Source organism: Cygnus olor, chromosome 1 (assembly GCF_009769625.2).
Source record: "Cygnus olor isolate bCygOlo1 chromosome 1, bCygOlo1.pri.v2, whole genome shotgun sequence".
Classification (NCBI taxonomy): domain Eukaryota; kingdom Metazoa; phylum Chordata; class Aves; order Anseriformes; family Anatidae; genus Cygnus; species Cygnus olor.
Genome location: NC_049169.1, coordinates 81,509,538 through 81,525,125, shown reverse-complemented (window position 1 = coordinate 81,525,125; position 15,588 = coordinate 81,509,538). Strand labels below are relative to the sequence as shown.

The following is a 15,588-nucleotide window of genomic DNA, read 5'->3' as shown; positions in this document are numbered from 1 at the left end:
ATACGTTTAAGCCCATCTGGCCACTTGTGTGGAACTTCACTTGGCTGTCTCCATAAAATCTGAAGCAACCCATCTTAACCTTGCGCAAATAGGCATGAAATCTATAAACCCAGCAGACACAAAGAGTGTATTAGTAAGAAAAGAATGAGTCTGCCTGCTGAACTTTCAGGCTAGGCAGTGCACTTAGGATCACAGAAGATACAGGGACCTGAAATATGAAATAAATTTTCCAATAAGGTAATGGTCAAAGGCAGCAGTGATTCCTTGGCCAAATAGGTATGTCAGAAAAACTGAAATCTCAAATTCTTCACTGAAAAAAAAAAGTTGTTATTAATTTAACCATTTCCCACTCATAAAGGTATCCTTTTCCAGAGGAGGTTTGGTTTTTGTATGGTTTATTGTTATTTTGTACCCTTTTTGTATTGCTCTTTTTTTTTTTTTTTAGGTTTATTTCAGCAAGATACAAGATGTATCTCAATAAAATAAACTACTCACTGGTTAGTCCTTTGGGAAAAGGTGTTGTTTTTTAAGTGAATGGGTGTTAATTTCATTCATAGTTTATATTAATAGTATTAATAACAGCACCTTTCACCTTCAAACACTAATCTCTTTCAGAATATGATGTCACTACCCATAGTATTTAAAAAAACAAAAAACCAAAAAAAACTGGGATTTACACAAGGATAAAAATGGGTATTTCAAAGACTAAGCTGTGGAATGTGTAAAGCAATATCCGCTCTGAGTAAAGGTTTCAAATTCTTGCCCTCACCCTGTGCAGTAATGAAATTTCCAGTAACCACTCAGTGTAGTGGTAAAAAGTCAGGAAGACAGTATTTTGTCTTTGAGTTGCTTCATTTCAGTTAGAAAGCATTGTTCAGTAACTGAATATTTTTATTACCCTTCCTAGAAGGTTCTTGCAAAAGTACAGTACAGAAAGAGAACAAAAGACTGATTATTGTTGGTGCTTTCTCTATAGGAGAAAAAAAAAGTTTAAAATGTATAGAAAAATACCCAGTCTTCATTTTAATTTAGTATTTTTAAGGATAAACAGCATTTGAAGAGGGCTGCATGTCCAATAATAATGAGACTGTTTGACTATTTTTTTTACCAATTTAGAGCTCCTTTTTAGTCATTCTTGTGCTTAGTCATCCATGTCAAGTGGGCAGAATTGGTTATTTCATACTTCTACTTCTTTATGTACTCTTAAATATTTAGTCCTTTATTAACTGAGGTCAAAATGGGAGACTGCAAAGAGTATGTTAGACTGTAATACGATATTTAAGTCATCTGTCAGGAACTGCTAAATTAAAATGTATCACTCACCATCAACCTCACATGAATGAACTTTGAATTTGTAATTGTTCTCTGATTTTCAGTTATGAGAATGTACATATGTGTATCTGAGTTCTGCACATTCACAGAGCCCTAAGAACACATTAAGCATGTTTCATACATGTGGTTTTGTCTACTTTCTGTTTTTTGATGACTTTCTGAATGATTATCCCAAACTGATGTTGCTTTGTTAAAATTAAAAAAATAAATAAATAAAATCTAGTGGTCTGATTTTAGCAGTCACTACAAACGAAACCCAGTAGATTTGGAGATACCTGTCTTGTAAGAAAATTGAACTATTTGTACCTAGACCTATAAAAAGAGATTTTCAAAAGCAATCTTAAGCATATTGCCTTAAAGAACAGGACTACAGTTCTGTTGGTTCTTTTCATGCTGCCTTTTACAGTTGCTCATCCAGATTAACTGGAGATTTGGGATGTCTTTCTTTTTCTTTTTCTTTTTTTTTTTTTCTCCAGATTCTCATGGAAACCCTGTGTCTTCAGAAGATCAAGTCAGTTTAGCCCAGCAGATTTCTGATGTAGTAAAACAGCCTGCCTTTATTGCTGGAATTGGTGCAGCCTGTTGGATTATCCTCATGGTCTTCAGCATCTGGTTATATCGCCACAGGAAGAAGCGAAATGGACTCACTAGTACTTACGCTGGTATCAGAAAAGGTGCCATATTCTGTTTCAATCACCTAGCTGTTGAATACCTATTTACTGGCTATTTACTGTATCATCAGTTTCTTGCTCTTTTAAGATTTGATGTAGGAAATATCAAATTGTTTTAATACTTTCAGAAAGTTTGGATCAGCAGCTGATGTTGAAAGCGCTATTATTTACATAATGTGTTAACCTGGCCTTAAAGTATGAGTGTTTAGCAAAATACCTAGATTGGCTTTTCATAAAAATACTCATACAATTGAGGAATGTACAAGATGGATTTAAGTCTGGGATCTTCCAATATGCTCTTACTGCCTGACACGTATACCATCTGGAAAGGAAACAACTGGATGGTTGTTCATTGTCCCTCTCATTCAGTCTTTTGCTTACTGCTAAGAATACTAACAGTGGTGTCAATTACAGTGATGCTTTGGGTGCGTGTTCTTGAATTTCGTTATATTCATGGGGAATGTGGTGAAGGAGCTGTTTGTGAAAGCACAACCGTCAATAATACTTTCCAAAACCCTTTCATAAATGCTGTTGTGAGGCCCTTCTCTGGGACTGAATTCTGGGGCTATCAAATCTTGCATCTGCATTCAGTTACAATGACAGCAGTGGAACTAGCTTTAAAGCACTCTTCATTTTTGTGTTATCGATACCTTTTATATCAGATTGTCAGTGGACAAGCAGTGCTTTACACTATACTCTGTGACAAACAAAACTAGAATCTCTACTTGGGAAGATTTTCTAGAACAAAAATGTGATTTCTCCTGATACAATAATCTTTTGATTAAGTCCTGAAGTTAAAGCTGAATTCAATAAGCTGCACTTAATTACATCTCAAAGCAATACCTTGTAGGCACTCATGGAGTGAGAACCATAAATTCTGGAATGAATCAGAAAATGGAAGATCCTACTTTTAAAGAGAGATTTTGTTTTGATATTTGACAATCAAGAGATAGACCTAAGCTTAAAAGGTGCACCTTATAACATGCTGAAAGGTGTCATGATGAAACTGCATTCTTTAGTCACTTTGAGACTGAATGTGCGCGATGGGTGAGACAGATATATTTGTGGCAAATATACCACAAATGTTTTTAAACAGTGGTGGTGTGTTGGTGTGAAAAAGAAGCAGTGTTAAAAATAGTAACTGAGTGAATGGAAACCTGGAAATTGTTTTGTAGTACTGCAGGGTTCAGTTGTCTTCCGTGCTATTAAAGTATCAAAGCTCTAGGTAGACTCTAGCTCTATAGCTCTAGACTCTTAGTGGAGCTATAACCACAGAGATCAGGGACAAATATCACATTCAATTTCGTTCTTCTAGGATTTCTTAGGTAAGACAAACCTTGACATACTGCTGCATCGGCCTGCTCTGTTTTGTTTTACTAATAGCATGCTGCCATACTGCCTTTCTACGGTTCTATCAAACTAACATCACTATGCTTTCAAGCAGTACCTATGATTAAGCAAAAGGCATACAATTTGTCCTTAAAAATGGTTACTTCAATGACATCGGCCATTGCTCAAAACAGCTTTGTTTTTCAATATCTGTACAAAATATCTTTTGTGCAATTTGGTGTGGATTTTTATAAAAATATACAGAAAAGTAGAGTATGCATCTCCATTATCAAGTATTCCTCAAGGGGGGGAAAAAAAGCTATTCTTAATGAAATACAAATTGCAAAGTAGTTTGCCACTCTGCAGTGCATCAAGTCATCACTTCAAGTGCAAACTTTCTTCAGTCTTGCATTTATTGATTTATTTTTGTTTAGCTTCAGGCCTCACATCTGTTAAAATACTTCACTGCTCCCACACACACATTGTAATAGTACTCTTACACACTCAGAAGAGTTTATTAATAGAAGCTCTGAGAATTAAGTTGTTCCTTTGTGTGATAGCTGTAAAGATTTCATTTAGGTGAACCTCTGTTCTTTTGTTCCTCAATTCTTTAAAAACTAAACTAGTATTAGCTCACAGGCGAGTAATTAGTATTTTAAGATTTTTTTTCATGTCTTCGTGATTGCAAATTAATTTTGAGACACTTGATTCTCTTTTGAATAGCTCTGGTTTAAGTGCACTTTCTATTTTAATGAAAGCTTGTTACTATGGTTCTATATTTTTGAATGTAGCTAAATTAAATTTGACTGTGTGAAAAGGCCTAGCTCAAAGAAAACACAATGGAATTCCAACAATAAAGAGCTGTACTATAAATGAAGCTTGAAATGGGCAAAATGATCAGAGCATTTTTGCTTTTTGTCATATTCCTGGAAATAAATTAGCTTGGAAAGAGTGGGGGGAAACTACAGCATTTTCTAAATTGTAACAACAAGGCACTCTAGAGCCCCCACCCCAAAACCTTGGAATTATTGCAAAAATTGCAGTAATGGTTGTTTTCTTAGCCAGAACATTTTCTTTCTGTGACAGGTTTGCCAGTCCATCTGAGGGTTTCTTTTAGTGAATATTTTATTGTTTCTCTTAAATTTCTTTTTGCTTTCATTAGAGGAAAAAGGGCAATATTAACCTTTTTCTGCCCATCAGTGGTAGAAAAACTATACTGTCTTCTCGACAGGAGGGGGAGCATGTGCTAATAGGAAGAGCAGATGCTAGCACTCTGTATTTGGATTACAGGCCCTATTGATCCAAAGAGGATTTATAGTTGCTACAAGAATGAAGATTGTCAAGCAATGTCATTGTTCCTTTGTTAACCTTTCCTTCTTAAAGCCATGGATTGAAAGGTAGAAAGGTGTTACATCTAGTGATATCTTTTACCTCTTTTTTTTATGATTATTTAAGGAAGATCATATCTGTTTAGAAGTCTCTTCTCTGAAAACAAAAATGAGTTGCTGCAGTAGGTTTTAGTGCCTTTTTTTACAGTGAGAGTTGGTACTCTTCTTAAATCAGATACAGTAAAATAGCAGTTGTCTTTGTTCCTTTATATGATTATTATTTTCTTACTGAATACTTAGAAGTGTGCCTGTTAGTTCAGCATAATGAACATTTACTTAGTGAGCTGAAGATAAGATTCAATAGGACCTTGATAAGGCTTTGTTAGGGAATTTGTCATTCTGTGTTCTAAAATGATTAACAGTGTAGGGTTTTTGTTTGTACTAGGATTTTCAGAAAACCTTAAGATATCAAATTGAGGAATACTGAAAGGTTAAAGTAGTTGTTCCCCTCAGGAGCACAGTGAAGTATCAAACTTCTTTTCAGAGTGGTATCTGTGGAGACGAGCTTCTTTCTGAATCGCAAATTTAATTTTATTTCTGTATTAATGTGACTGAACTACTGGGTTAGTTATTTTCATTTGTTTTATGTTCAGCTGTCTGCTAGATTTATACTAATGTGGTATGTTTCCCTTTCTCTCTTCAGCTTAATAACCAGTTTGTATTTTGTTTTGATTTTTCAGTCCCGTCTTTTACCTTCACACCAACAGGTATATATTTGCACTTTTCCCCCCTTCTTTGTTACTTTAGCATGCGTTCATGGTACTGTTTCTCTTTTTCTGACATAACCAGCCCATCTGTTTGGAAGTGTTTAAAACAATTTTGTTAATGACGGGTATCATTTTTTTCTCTAAGTAGAGTATACTTGCTTTGTAGCTGAGACTTTTTTTCCATTTGTGTGTACCATTTTGTCATGTGATGCAAGCATACCATTTTGTAGCATGATCCTATCAGTTAGTTCAACCTGGGCTCTCTTCTTGCATTACACTCAAGTAGTGTGGCCTTCTGCATCTAGTGATTCAAAGGCACTTCTGATGAAGGAGGAATGACTTAGCAGAGCCCAGATGCTGACTTGTAAGGCAGCTGATGGGACTACAGTTGGTGAAACATTTGCTTGTTGTCTTCCCTCTGAAACTGCATTAAACCAGTGTCCTAAGAGTTGCCTGCTTTGGCAGATACAGGAAATCAAAGTGTGCTATCAGATTTCTTTGCTTGTTGCCTTAAACTGTATTTGTGCTATGAAACTCTTAAGCAGTCAACTTGTTCTACATAAAGCTGCATTTCAAATTCAGGGTGGGTTTAAAATCATCTTCTTTTTCTTTTTGCTTAGAAATGTACGAAATATTTCCATGACACATGCCAAGCCATAGCCCACCAAAACTTTCAGTGAGAGCCTTTCTGTTCTGTAGACTGGACCTTCAGTCGGTCCCACAGTCTGGGAGTTCAGCAGCTTTTCCTCAACAGTGAATACTATCCAACACATTCACTATCCACCATTGTACTGCATATATTCCTTTTAGCTACAAGCTGAGTGAATAGACAGGTCATATCTTCCTCCTCTGTTCTAAATCCCTTATTGTCACTGGAGGTCTATGAGACTTTCAGGTCATGTAATATTCAGGCAGGGTAAAAGCCACCTAACTCTTCCTCTGCACAAAATCAGCTCAAAATACTTAGCTCAAAATAATAGCTCAAAATCACCATACTAATTTGGCCCGTGGACAGCAGCTGTATTACATCCTTCCAGGTGTGACTGCAGCTGAAACAATCTCATGTATATCTGCATTGATCTATGCAGACCTAGTGGTAATGGGTTAGATTCTTATCCACATGCTTTTAATCACACTGAATTGTGTCTTGTTTCAAAAGTCATCGTATTATGTTCAGTGGAGTTCCTTACTGTTCAGCATGTGTCAGAGTGGCCCTTAATGTTTCTGAAGTCCTTTGAGATCCACAGTAGAGACTAATGCAAATTATTATTTTGCTGTTACTTTAATTGGCTTAACAGAGAGCTTCTACTGCAATCACAATTGTAGCATGCTACTGAAATTCTGCAGAGGTTGGTAGGTTGGCTAATATACATTTTCTCAGTTGGATTCTTAACATTAAAGGAAAATATCACAGCTCCGTAAGATATGTCAGAGCTGCAAAATAAATAGCACTGAGATTTTTAAAGAAGAAATTGGAAAAACACGAACTATGTAAAATGTTTGAAGGAAAAAAAAAAATCCTTTTTCAATCCACAATCCCAGTCGTGAGTTCCACTGACTTTAAATGGTACCAGACCCTCTTCTTTAGCATTACCTACAGTAAAAGACTTTTACTTGTAGCAAGGAATTCTACTTTTTTCCACTTTTTAATCCTGTTATTGTAATCACTGCCAGCATTTATCTCTCTCTTGCAGACTCCTGGTTTGGAGTTCTTCTAAAGAGCAGAATTTGACTGCTTTCCCATCCCCCCCTCCCCTACCCCCCCCAAGATATTCCTAGATGAAAAGTGTAGAATCCATAAGCATTTGCAGGGATGCAGTCTCCTTAACCCTTTGCCTAGCCCAATGCAAACCCAAAAAATATATAGCACTGTTTCTTGTTGGATGTATGCATCCTGTAACATAACTTTTTTAACCATGATACCTGTTGTGAAGGATACACAATCCATGCCAACAAATAAAACATGTGGTCATGCACTTAGTTAATGTGTGATGCTTATGAAATGCTAGCAAACCTGCTCCTACTAATTTAGGAAGTATTCTTTCTGCCAGTCACTTTTTACCAAGATTTATACTTCTAAGGTTTTAGATTTAAAAGACAAGTATCACTATTAAATGCAATTGTAAAGTGTTATAAAATATAAAGCTTCTGTGGATTTTTAGAGTATGCTTGTTCCATGAGTAAAGTGTAGTAACGTTCAGAAAAAAGCATGTGTTTTTGTAGAAGATTCAGCTGTAATGAGCCATTGTTTACATTGGAAGTAAAGTCTGTTATAAAATTGTGCTACCTCTTTAATCTTACCAAAATAATAAGGTAGAGCAAAGCTTTAACATCTAGTCATTCATGAAAGAAATATATGACCTAAATTCTTCCACAGAGTAACTCCACTGAAGTCAGCGGAGTTATGTTAAGGATAAGTTCAACCTGATGTATGGCTTCCTGCTTTCTTAAGCGATACATGTATTTGTTTGTGTTTTTCTGAACAGAACTGGAATGTGAAACTTTGAAGCTAAAAGTAGCAGTTATCCAGCATCACAAGTATTACGTATAAACTTATATTTGAAGGAATAACTTTCAGAATGAGACTCATGATTAATGTATAAACACTGCACACATTGTCTTTGTTGAAATGAAACAAAGGCAGATTTAATATTGTTATTTAAGGAGTCTTTATGCTTTTTAAATTATTTCTTTTTTTTTTTTTTAAATCTTTCAGTAACCTATCAGAGGGGAGGAGATGCCGTAAGCAGTGGAGGCAGGTAATTATGTGCTTTATTTTTAAAGCTGTAAATTGTGTGCAACTACATTTAAAGATGTTGGGAGTATAATTGTCCTTATAAGTGATGGCAGAACAACAACTTGCAAATATACATTTTAATTTATAATATTAATGCATACACTTTTTCCATATGTTTTACTACTAAGAAGGATGTGGTTTGCATTTTTTAGGGTGACTTCCAAAGAATGGGTCATGGTATTTTTGAGTTGCTTTGTTAATCTGTAAAAACTGCACCTCAAAAAGTAAGCAGCAGAGGGAGCACTTTAACTTCAAAATAAGTTTCTGACTTAGCAGCTGATTAAGGGAGTAAAAGTAATTAAGTCGTGGCACTTATGAAGGTTAAGAAATACAGCTGGTTCACAAATGCTACAAAGAAAAAAAACGTTTATGGGAAGAATGTGCTGAAGACACAAAGAGCTTATAAACTGACTTTTTAAGAAAAACTCTTGCTATGAATGCAAAACAGTTAAAGCATTACTTGAAGAGGTGGTACACTGAAGGAGAGTGAGACATGCAGACTTTTAATTTAAAGCCCCGTACTTTGAGAACCAAGTCCATTCAAGACTGAAGGTTTTACTGAAATATGTTTACTGGGTTTACGTTATTGGTGAATGGCAATGGACAAAACAGTAGTTTAAATTTCCCACATAGAGATGGAGATTTCTTCAGGAGGCAAAATAGCAGTTTTAGTAAAAAGGCAGGTAGGAGCATTGTCACTCTATTAGCACACCTCTTTTTCTGTGTGCATGCTCTTTTGTAAGCATTTGAGCTAAAGATTTGGCATGATGTTGGAATAAGCATTAAAATCTCAGAGAGTAGCTGTGTTCAAATTCCTATATCAGTTCCTGTCTCACAAGTGGTATCTTGTCGATTCCTAATAAGCAAAACCTTACAAAAATTTGGTAATGGTGAGGATTAGGCGTAAAATTAAACATTCCCAGTATGCTTGAATGCTATGTGGAATTAATCCAGTGCTGCTACTGTACCTGGCACATTATGAGCAATTGCACATCTCTCTGTCCAGTGCTGTATGCTGCTGTGTTGTCATAGCCATAAAACCATGGAGGAAAACCTCTGGAACAGTTACCATGTGATGTTTGAATGGACAAATCTGTAAATCACTGGGTTGCTGCCTTCACCCCAGGATAGTGAGAAAATGAGAGAGCAGAGACAAACCATCTCTTTTCCTGACAAGGTTGTTCAAAAAGATACGCAGTTAACATCCTTTGTGTTCTTTGTGCCACTGTGCTTTCTTGCTCATCCCATAGCACAAGGCAGACAAAGCACAGCCAACATAGACTCAGAGGACAGAAATGAACCCAGGAGTGTCTACATCGTATACAGTCATTTTGGTACTGCTAAAGAAGCAGTGTCTTTTTTTACTGCCCTACTTTTAAGGATCAGTGCCACAATCTAGCAGTGTAATTGATTTAAGGTGCTAACATCTATGCTTCTTTTGTTCATCTGAGTATATGGTATTTACAGAGCATCTGATGCTGTACAGTGGTTAGTAGAATATGAAACATATTTTTGCAAAATTAAAAAAATCTTATCTTTACATGTGAAAATCTTTACTCTGAATTTCAAACGTAAAGCTTTCACTTCCTTACATTATATTTGCAATATTTTGGAAAGGTTTAGCGTTTTTTTTTTTTTGCCAAGTGCAGATATGCGAGCATGTTAAAGCATTATTCAAAACGTCACAGTGATCTGTTTCAAAATAATCCCCACTTCTGTGATGCTGAAAAAATGCCCACTTCTGTGGCAATCCCCTTTTCAGCCAGAACTCAAGTAATGGTAATTAGGGTGGAATGACTCCAGCCAGTAGCCAGGCACCCACGCAGCTGCTTGCTTGCCCCACCCCAACCTAGGCCCAGTGCAGCAATTCAAGGACTCAAAGAATTCACCGCAAAGGCTGAAGATCTTTGGAAAAGATCATCTCCTATATTGCAGCAGGGTATGGAGCTGTAATGCAAACATTTTGTGCTAATGCTTCCACCTAAATGGCCCCAGTATTGTTTACCTCTACTTATATACATCACAACATGTTTCTTCCATGACAACTTGTTTGAATGGAAAGTAAATTTTAGAAACGAAGTGCCTTTAACTTTCTATGCAAAAATCCAGAACACAGGCCTTGAAAGTGCCCACATTCTGGAAACTTTGTCTCCTCCAAATGCCTTGAGGTATATTCTCATTGTAAGAGCAGAGCAATAGGAAAAAGAAAGCAAAGTATTTCAAGTCAGCTCTTCACATGATGACGTGACTGTACATTTATTTCAGATTCTAAAAAATAAAAAAACATTTCTAATGAATGTGTATTGGCTGGTGTGATAGCCTGGCAGTAAGTCATGCCTCATCACCTGCTATGTTAAATTGTCAGGTGACATATGCAGTGCAGAAATGTATATGCACGTGTATGTATAGACCTTTAAATGTCATTCTAAGACTATGTCTTAGGCCTGCAGCATTGATGGACTATATCCCCCTTAACAAACTGCATGCATTTTGTATTCTCAACTTGCAGATTCAGGGGATTAGTATATTTTATTTTTGAAGAACATCACCTAATATTAGAGACTAGTTTTTGTACTGTTTCCAATGGAAATTTGCTTGTTAAGTCATGTGATGAAAGAGTCTGCGTTACTTTTTTTTAATATGACAGTGAATGAAATTTTCTATTTTTTAAAAAGCATCTTTGTTATCAAAAGTTGGTAGAAGACGTCACTTGTGTGGGACTTCATAACATGCTGTTATGCATCATTATTGTAACAACTAAAGAGGCACCAAAGATTCTACTAAACATTCATCAAAGTGTCTTTCATGACACTTGGAAACCAAACAATGCTATCTTTTTCTGCTGGTGGTGGGAATACATTATTCCAAATGTAGCCGATATGCAGTATTGATATCTGGATATTTGTAAAGTCATAGAGTATTCCCAGCTACTTTAAAGTTGCTTAGGAGTTGCTGCCGTTCCACCTATATAAAGATTAAGCAAGTGTTGTATTCATTAACAAAGATATATCACATACTCAGTGTGCTTAGAGGGACCCAAACACTCCCAAGTAACAGAGGTTTCTCTAATCTGCTGTTCCCTTTGATCCACAAGAGTAGTATCTGATGGTGATTAATACCTGTCTTCATAAATCACCAAGAATTTGTGACTATTCACATGCAAACTTGGGTGTTATTTCTGTGTATCCATCTTCCATGTTTGAACTTTGTGTTTGACTTGCCAATGCCCCCTTTTTTACCTTGTTTTCTTTAAGGAAGACAGAGAAAGAACAAGAAGATAAAATTACCACTCCCTTCCCCCCCCCCCCAAAAAAAAAAAAAAATAATAACAATAATAATTATCAACAAAGTTCTCCAGATAGTTAAAGGTTGCACACAAATATGTTATGTGCAGTTCATCAACCTGAACCAATGCTGTCCTTGGCTGTTCACTTCAGAGTGTCTTATCAAGGAACAGGGTATTTTAGTCTGTTACATAAGAGACTGGAAACCATTCTACAGTTGAATCAAGCTGTATTTTCCAGTGTCCAAGCCCTTTAATATCTAACCTTCTGAGAAGAATATAATTGCAATGTGAAAACGCTTTTGTTTAATTTTTGAAGTGACCAAGTTTTGTTTTTAAAGGCCAGGTCTCCTAAACATCAGTGAACCAGCCACGCAGCCATGGTTAGCAGATACTTGGCCTAACACAGGGAACAACCACAATGACTGCTCCATCAACTGCTGCAGCTCTGGCAATGGAAACAGTGATAGCAACCTTACAACATACAGTCGACCAGGTTAGATATGTTTCTGCCTTGCTTAGGAATCTTCTTTACACAGTATATGCTTATAATATCTGAGAACAGGTTTGTTTTTCTTTTTAATTTCCAATATATGTTCAGATTTAATGTAGCGTCATTCCACTATGTCATGATTATGCTTTCTGTCCCTTTTTGGTCCCTTTCGGTCCCCAGCCAGTTGCAACAAGCTGTGTTGAAAGCTGAAGGAGCCCCTGCAATGTCCTACGTTACCAAAAGTCGCACTGAACTTGTATGTTATAACATCTGACAAACAGCAGATAACTTTGTTTTTAGGTTGTTTTGCACATCTTTGTTGCTTGGGTGGAGAAGGAAAAGTATTAAAAATGATACCAGTGAGATTTTCCTTCTGTTTTGGGTACAATGGAAAGCAAGAAATAAAACATCACTGAAGTACTTGCAAGATACTCTACTTAGCCACATTAAAAACCTCCCTTGGGATTCCATTCTATACAAAATTGGATAGCTGGTTTTCCATTTAGGGTGTGTGGATAATAAAGTTAACTTCACTATCTGAAAGAAATTGTGAAATGTTAGGTTAAGCAGGAGTTCCCAGGAGCTTGAACAGGATTCAGGGTACTCTTGAAGAAAACCTTGTGTGTGTCGTGAGAAGACAAGAGGGGAAATCTATCTGGAAGTGCTATTTGTTACACATTTTGTTTTAAATGGACCTGATGCACCTTTTATTTTAACCCAGCTAATGCTACCAGTGAGGAAAGAAAATGTCTTTTCCACATCCCCTACACACTACCAGCATTTCTAGCTGATTTTTGCTGTTAGCATTTCCCAGCATTTCAGAGAGGGAGCATGATTACCTATAGTGAAGTTGCATAAGTGCAAAACAGCATCACCTGCAGTGTAATTAATGTGAAACCAGCCATAATGAGATAGTGGTAATTCATCTCCTGCAGTATCCTGTCTGACAGTGACCAGCACCAGGTGCTTCGGGGTAAGGTGAGAGATTTTAACATTAGAGACACGTGTCTTACTCTGCCTGAGGATATCATATTCACAAATACCTATGTAAAAATATTTCTGATGGAGAGATGACTCAGTGGTGTGCCCTGGCAACCAAGAGGACAAACCACATTTTGAGGTGCTTTAAACACACACAGCCAGCTGGCCAAAAGCTGACTCTCCCGCTGTATTTAGTGTTGGTACAGCCTCACCTTGAATATTGTGTGCAGTTCTGGGCTCAACAAAATAAAAAGGATGTTAAGGTGTTTGAAAGCATCCAGAGGAGGGAAACAAATCTGGTAAAAGGGCTGGAAGATACGTCCTGTGAGGAGAGGCTGAGGACACCTGGTTTGTCTGGTCTGGAGAAGAGGAGGCCAAGAGGTGGCCTCACTGCTCCCTGCAGCTTCCTGAGGAGGGGAGGCAGAGAGGGAGGTGCTGGTCTCCGCTTCCTGGGAACCGATGACAGGATGCAAGGGAACTGTGCACAAAGCTGGGCCTGGGGAGGTTCAGACTGGACACTGCAAAAAAATTCTTTACTCTCACAGTAAACGGGGGTCCAGGACTGGAACAGACATCCTAGCAAGGTGGTTGATGCCCCATGCCTGTCAGTGTTCAGGAGGCATTTGGACAATGCTGTCAATAATATGCTTTAACTTTTGGTTAGCCCTGAAGTGGTCAGGAGGTTGGACTAGATGTTCTTTGAAGGTCCCTTCCCACTGAATCCTCTCCTCTCCTCTCCTCTCCTCTCCTCTCCTCTCCTCTCCTCTCCTCTCCTCTCCTCTCCTCGCAGGTTTAAGTAATGGAGACTTAACGAATCCAGAAAAGGAATCCTGCACATTTTTGAGGGTTGCAAACTAATACAACGTCTTCTCATGAGGTGCAGCAGATTCTCACTTGATTTAGCTTTTGTGTTAACCCTGGTTGTGTTGCAAAGGGATTCTTTTCATTGAAGTGCAGCCTGTAAGCTTGAGGTCAGAGAAGATGGTCATAGTGCTATAGTAATATATTCCAACTTTACAGGATGGAAACACATTGTTCTAAAGGTAGATACAATAAAAATATCTAGCAGAATAAATCTGTTATAGAGGTGAACCAGTTTTGTTTAAGTACTTTGTGTGAGGAGTTCTAATATGTTTATGTAAAAAATGTATCTGCTGTGTATATTGTATCTATTATATTGCCCTACACAAAAATTGGATGTAGCTGAAAATGGAAGGAAGTAAAAATATTTATTACAAGTGACTGTGCAAGGATATTATAGCAAAGCATGAAGTATTAGGAATGAAGAATATACTGGATATTTAATTGCCCAATATAATAAATAAAATGCCCTTGGAGAGGAGGAAAGACTAGCATGGTCTCAGCAGGTGAGAGAAAAATCAGAAATGAAGACGTTTAAGAAGTAGAAATCAAGACGATGAAGACTGTGAAGCAATAAATAAATAACACCTCACATAAGAAAGAAAAATATATCAAACAGTAAAATCTTCAAAAATAAAAGCTGAGGGCATGAAATGTGCATTGAATATGTTGGATGTGGCATGTTCTGATATTGTTCCTTAATCACTGGGTCAGTGATTTTCTTGAGTAGTATTTTATTCCTCTTTTTTTCAGAAAATATTTCTCCACAAAGATGTATGTATTAGTGAGTATTTTTTGAAATTGAATGTCCTCTGTATTTAGAAGTTATTTCACTTAGTATAATGGTCAAATCCTGAATTCTGTACTTACTTTTATGATCTAGTAAATGAATCGTGGCCTCCATAGGTAATGTACTTCAAGTTTTTAATCAAACTCATTAACATAAATGGTACATCTTTTTGAAGAAGAAAAATATATTCCTGGTGATTGTTATGTAATTATCAATGCATTAATCAGGTGGCAAATGAATTCTTGTTTAATGATCATGGTATGCTGGTTTCACTTAACCTTCTAAATCCACAGACTGCATTACTCCATTCAGTGTTCTTCCAGTGGACTAGATAGGGAGAGAAAAAAATTGTATGGAACTACTGTCACATAGGAGATAGGGAAGCCGGAAAGACAGGCCCATTGGTTCACACAGTAGTGGCCTGAACATCAGTATGCATCTAATTAATGTATGACTGTAACAAGTACTGATCTAATGATACAATATCTATTAGAAAAATGAATTCATGCTATCTATGCTGTCAATATTTTGCACACAGGACAATGGTATTACTATGATATTACCTTGCCATATCCAAAGCAACTAATAATTAGCAAAAATTCCAAATTGTTTTCCTGTCTTTTGTTTCAATCTGAAATACAAAATTGTACAAAGAAACAATGATCAAATAAAGTTTTTTCTGCTGGGTAATGAGTTACCTTTTGCATTGTACTGTTTCTTTTTAATTAATTCTGTTAATGTTTAATCATTCCTCAATCTGTTTTATAAAAATTTGTTGTATTGTGTTTCTTACGCCAATTACAAAAATCTAAATGATGTTCATTCTATATTGACATGAAATGACTGTCTTGTTTAGTTATTGCCACTATAAGGTTTTGGTTGATTTTTTCTTTAAATGAAATTATCTTAATCACAGTTATTGGGTACTTATACTGCTTTGAGAATAATATCTAAAA

The 15,588-nt window shown here is 36.6% G+C and overlaps 1 protein-coding gene across 5 annotated transcripts in view; it reads left to right on the top strand.

Annotated features, from left to right (window-relative positions):
- ROBO1 (roundabout guidance receptor 1) overlaps positions 1 to 15,588 on the top strand; it is a 701,438-nt gene that overhangs the window by 660,845 nt on the left and 25,005 nt on the right. For 3 of the 5 annotated variants that reach the window (XM_040566451.1, XM_040566460.1, XM_040566431.1), the window contains exons 20-23: positions 1,809 to 2,006; positions 5,401 to 5,427; positions 8,144 to 8,186; positions 11,849 to 12,003. In XM_040566451.1, the coding sequence (XP_040422385.1) occupies positions 1,809 to 2,006; positions 5,401 to 5,427; positions 8,144 to 8,186; positions 11,849 to 12,003 (423 nt within the window). The remainder of the gene's footprint in view (positions 1 to 1,808; positions 2,007 to 5,400; positions 5,428 to 8,143; positions 8,187 to 11,848; positions 12,004 to 15,588) is intronic. The other 2 variants (XM_040566469.1, XM_040566441.1) reach the window with 1 other exon arrangement.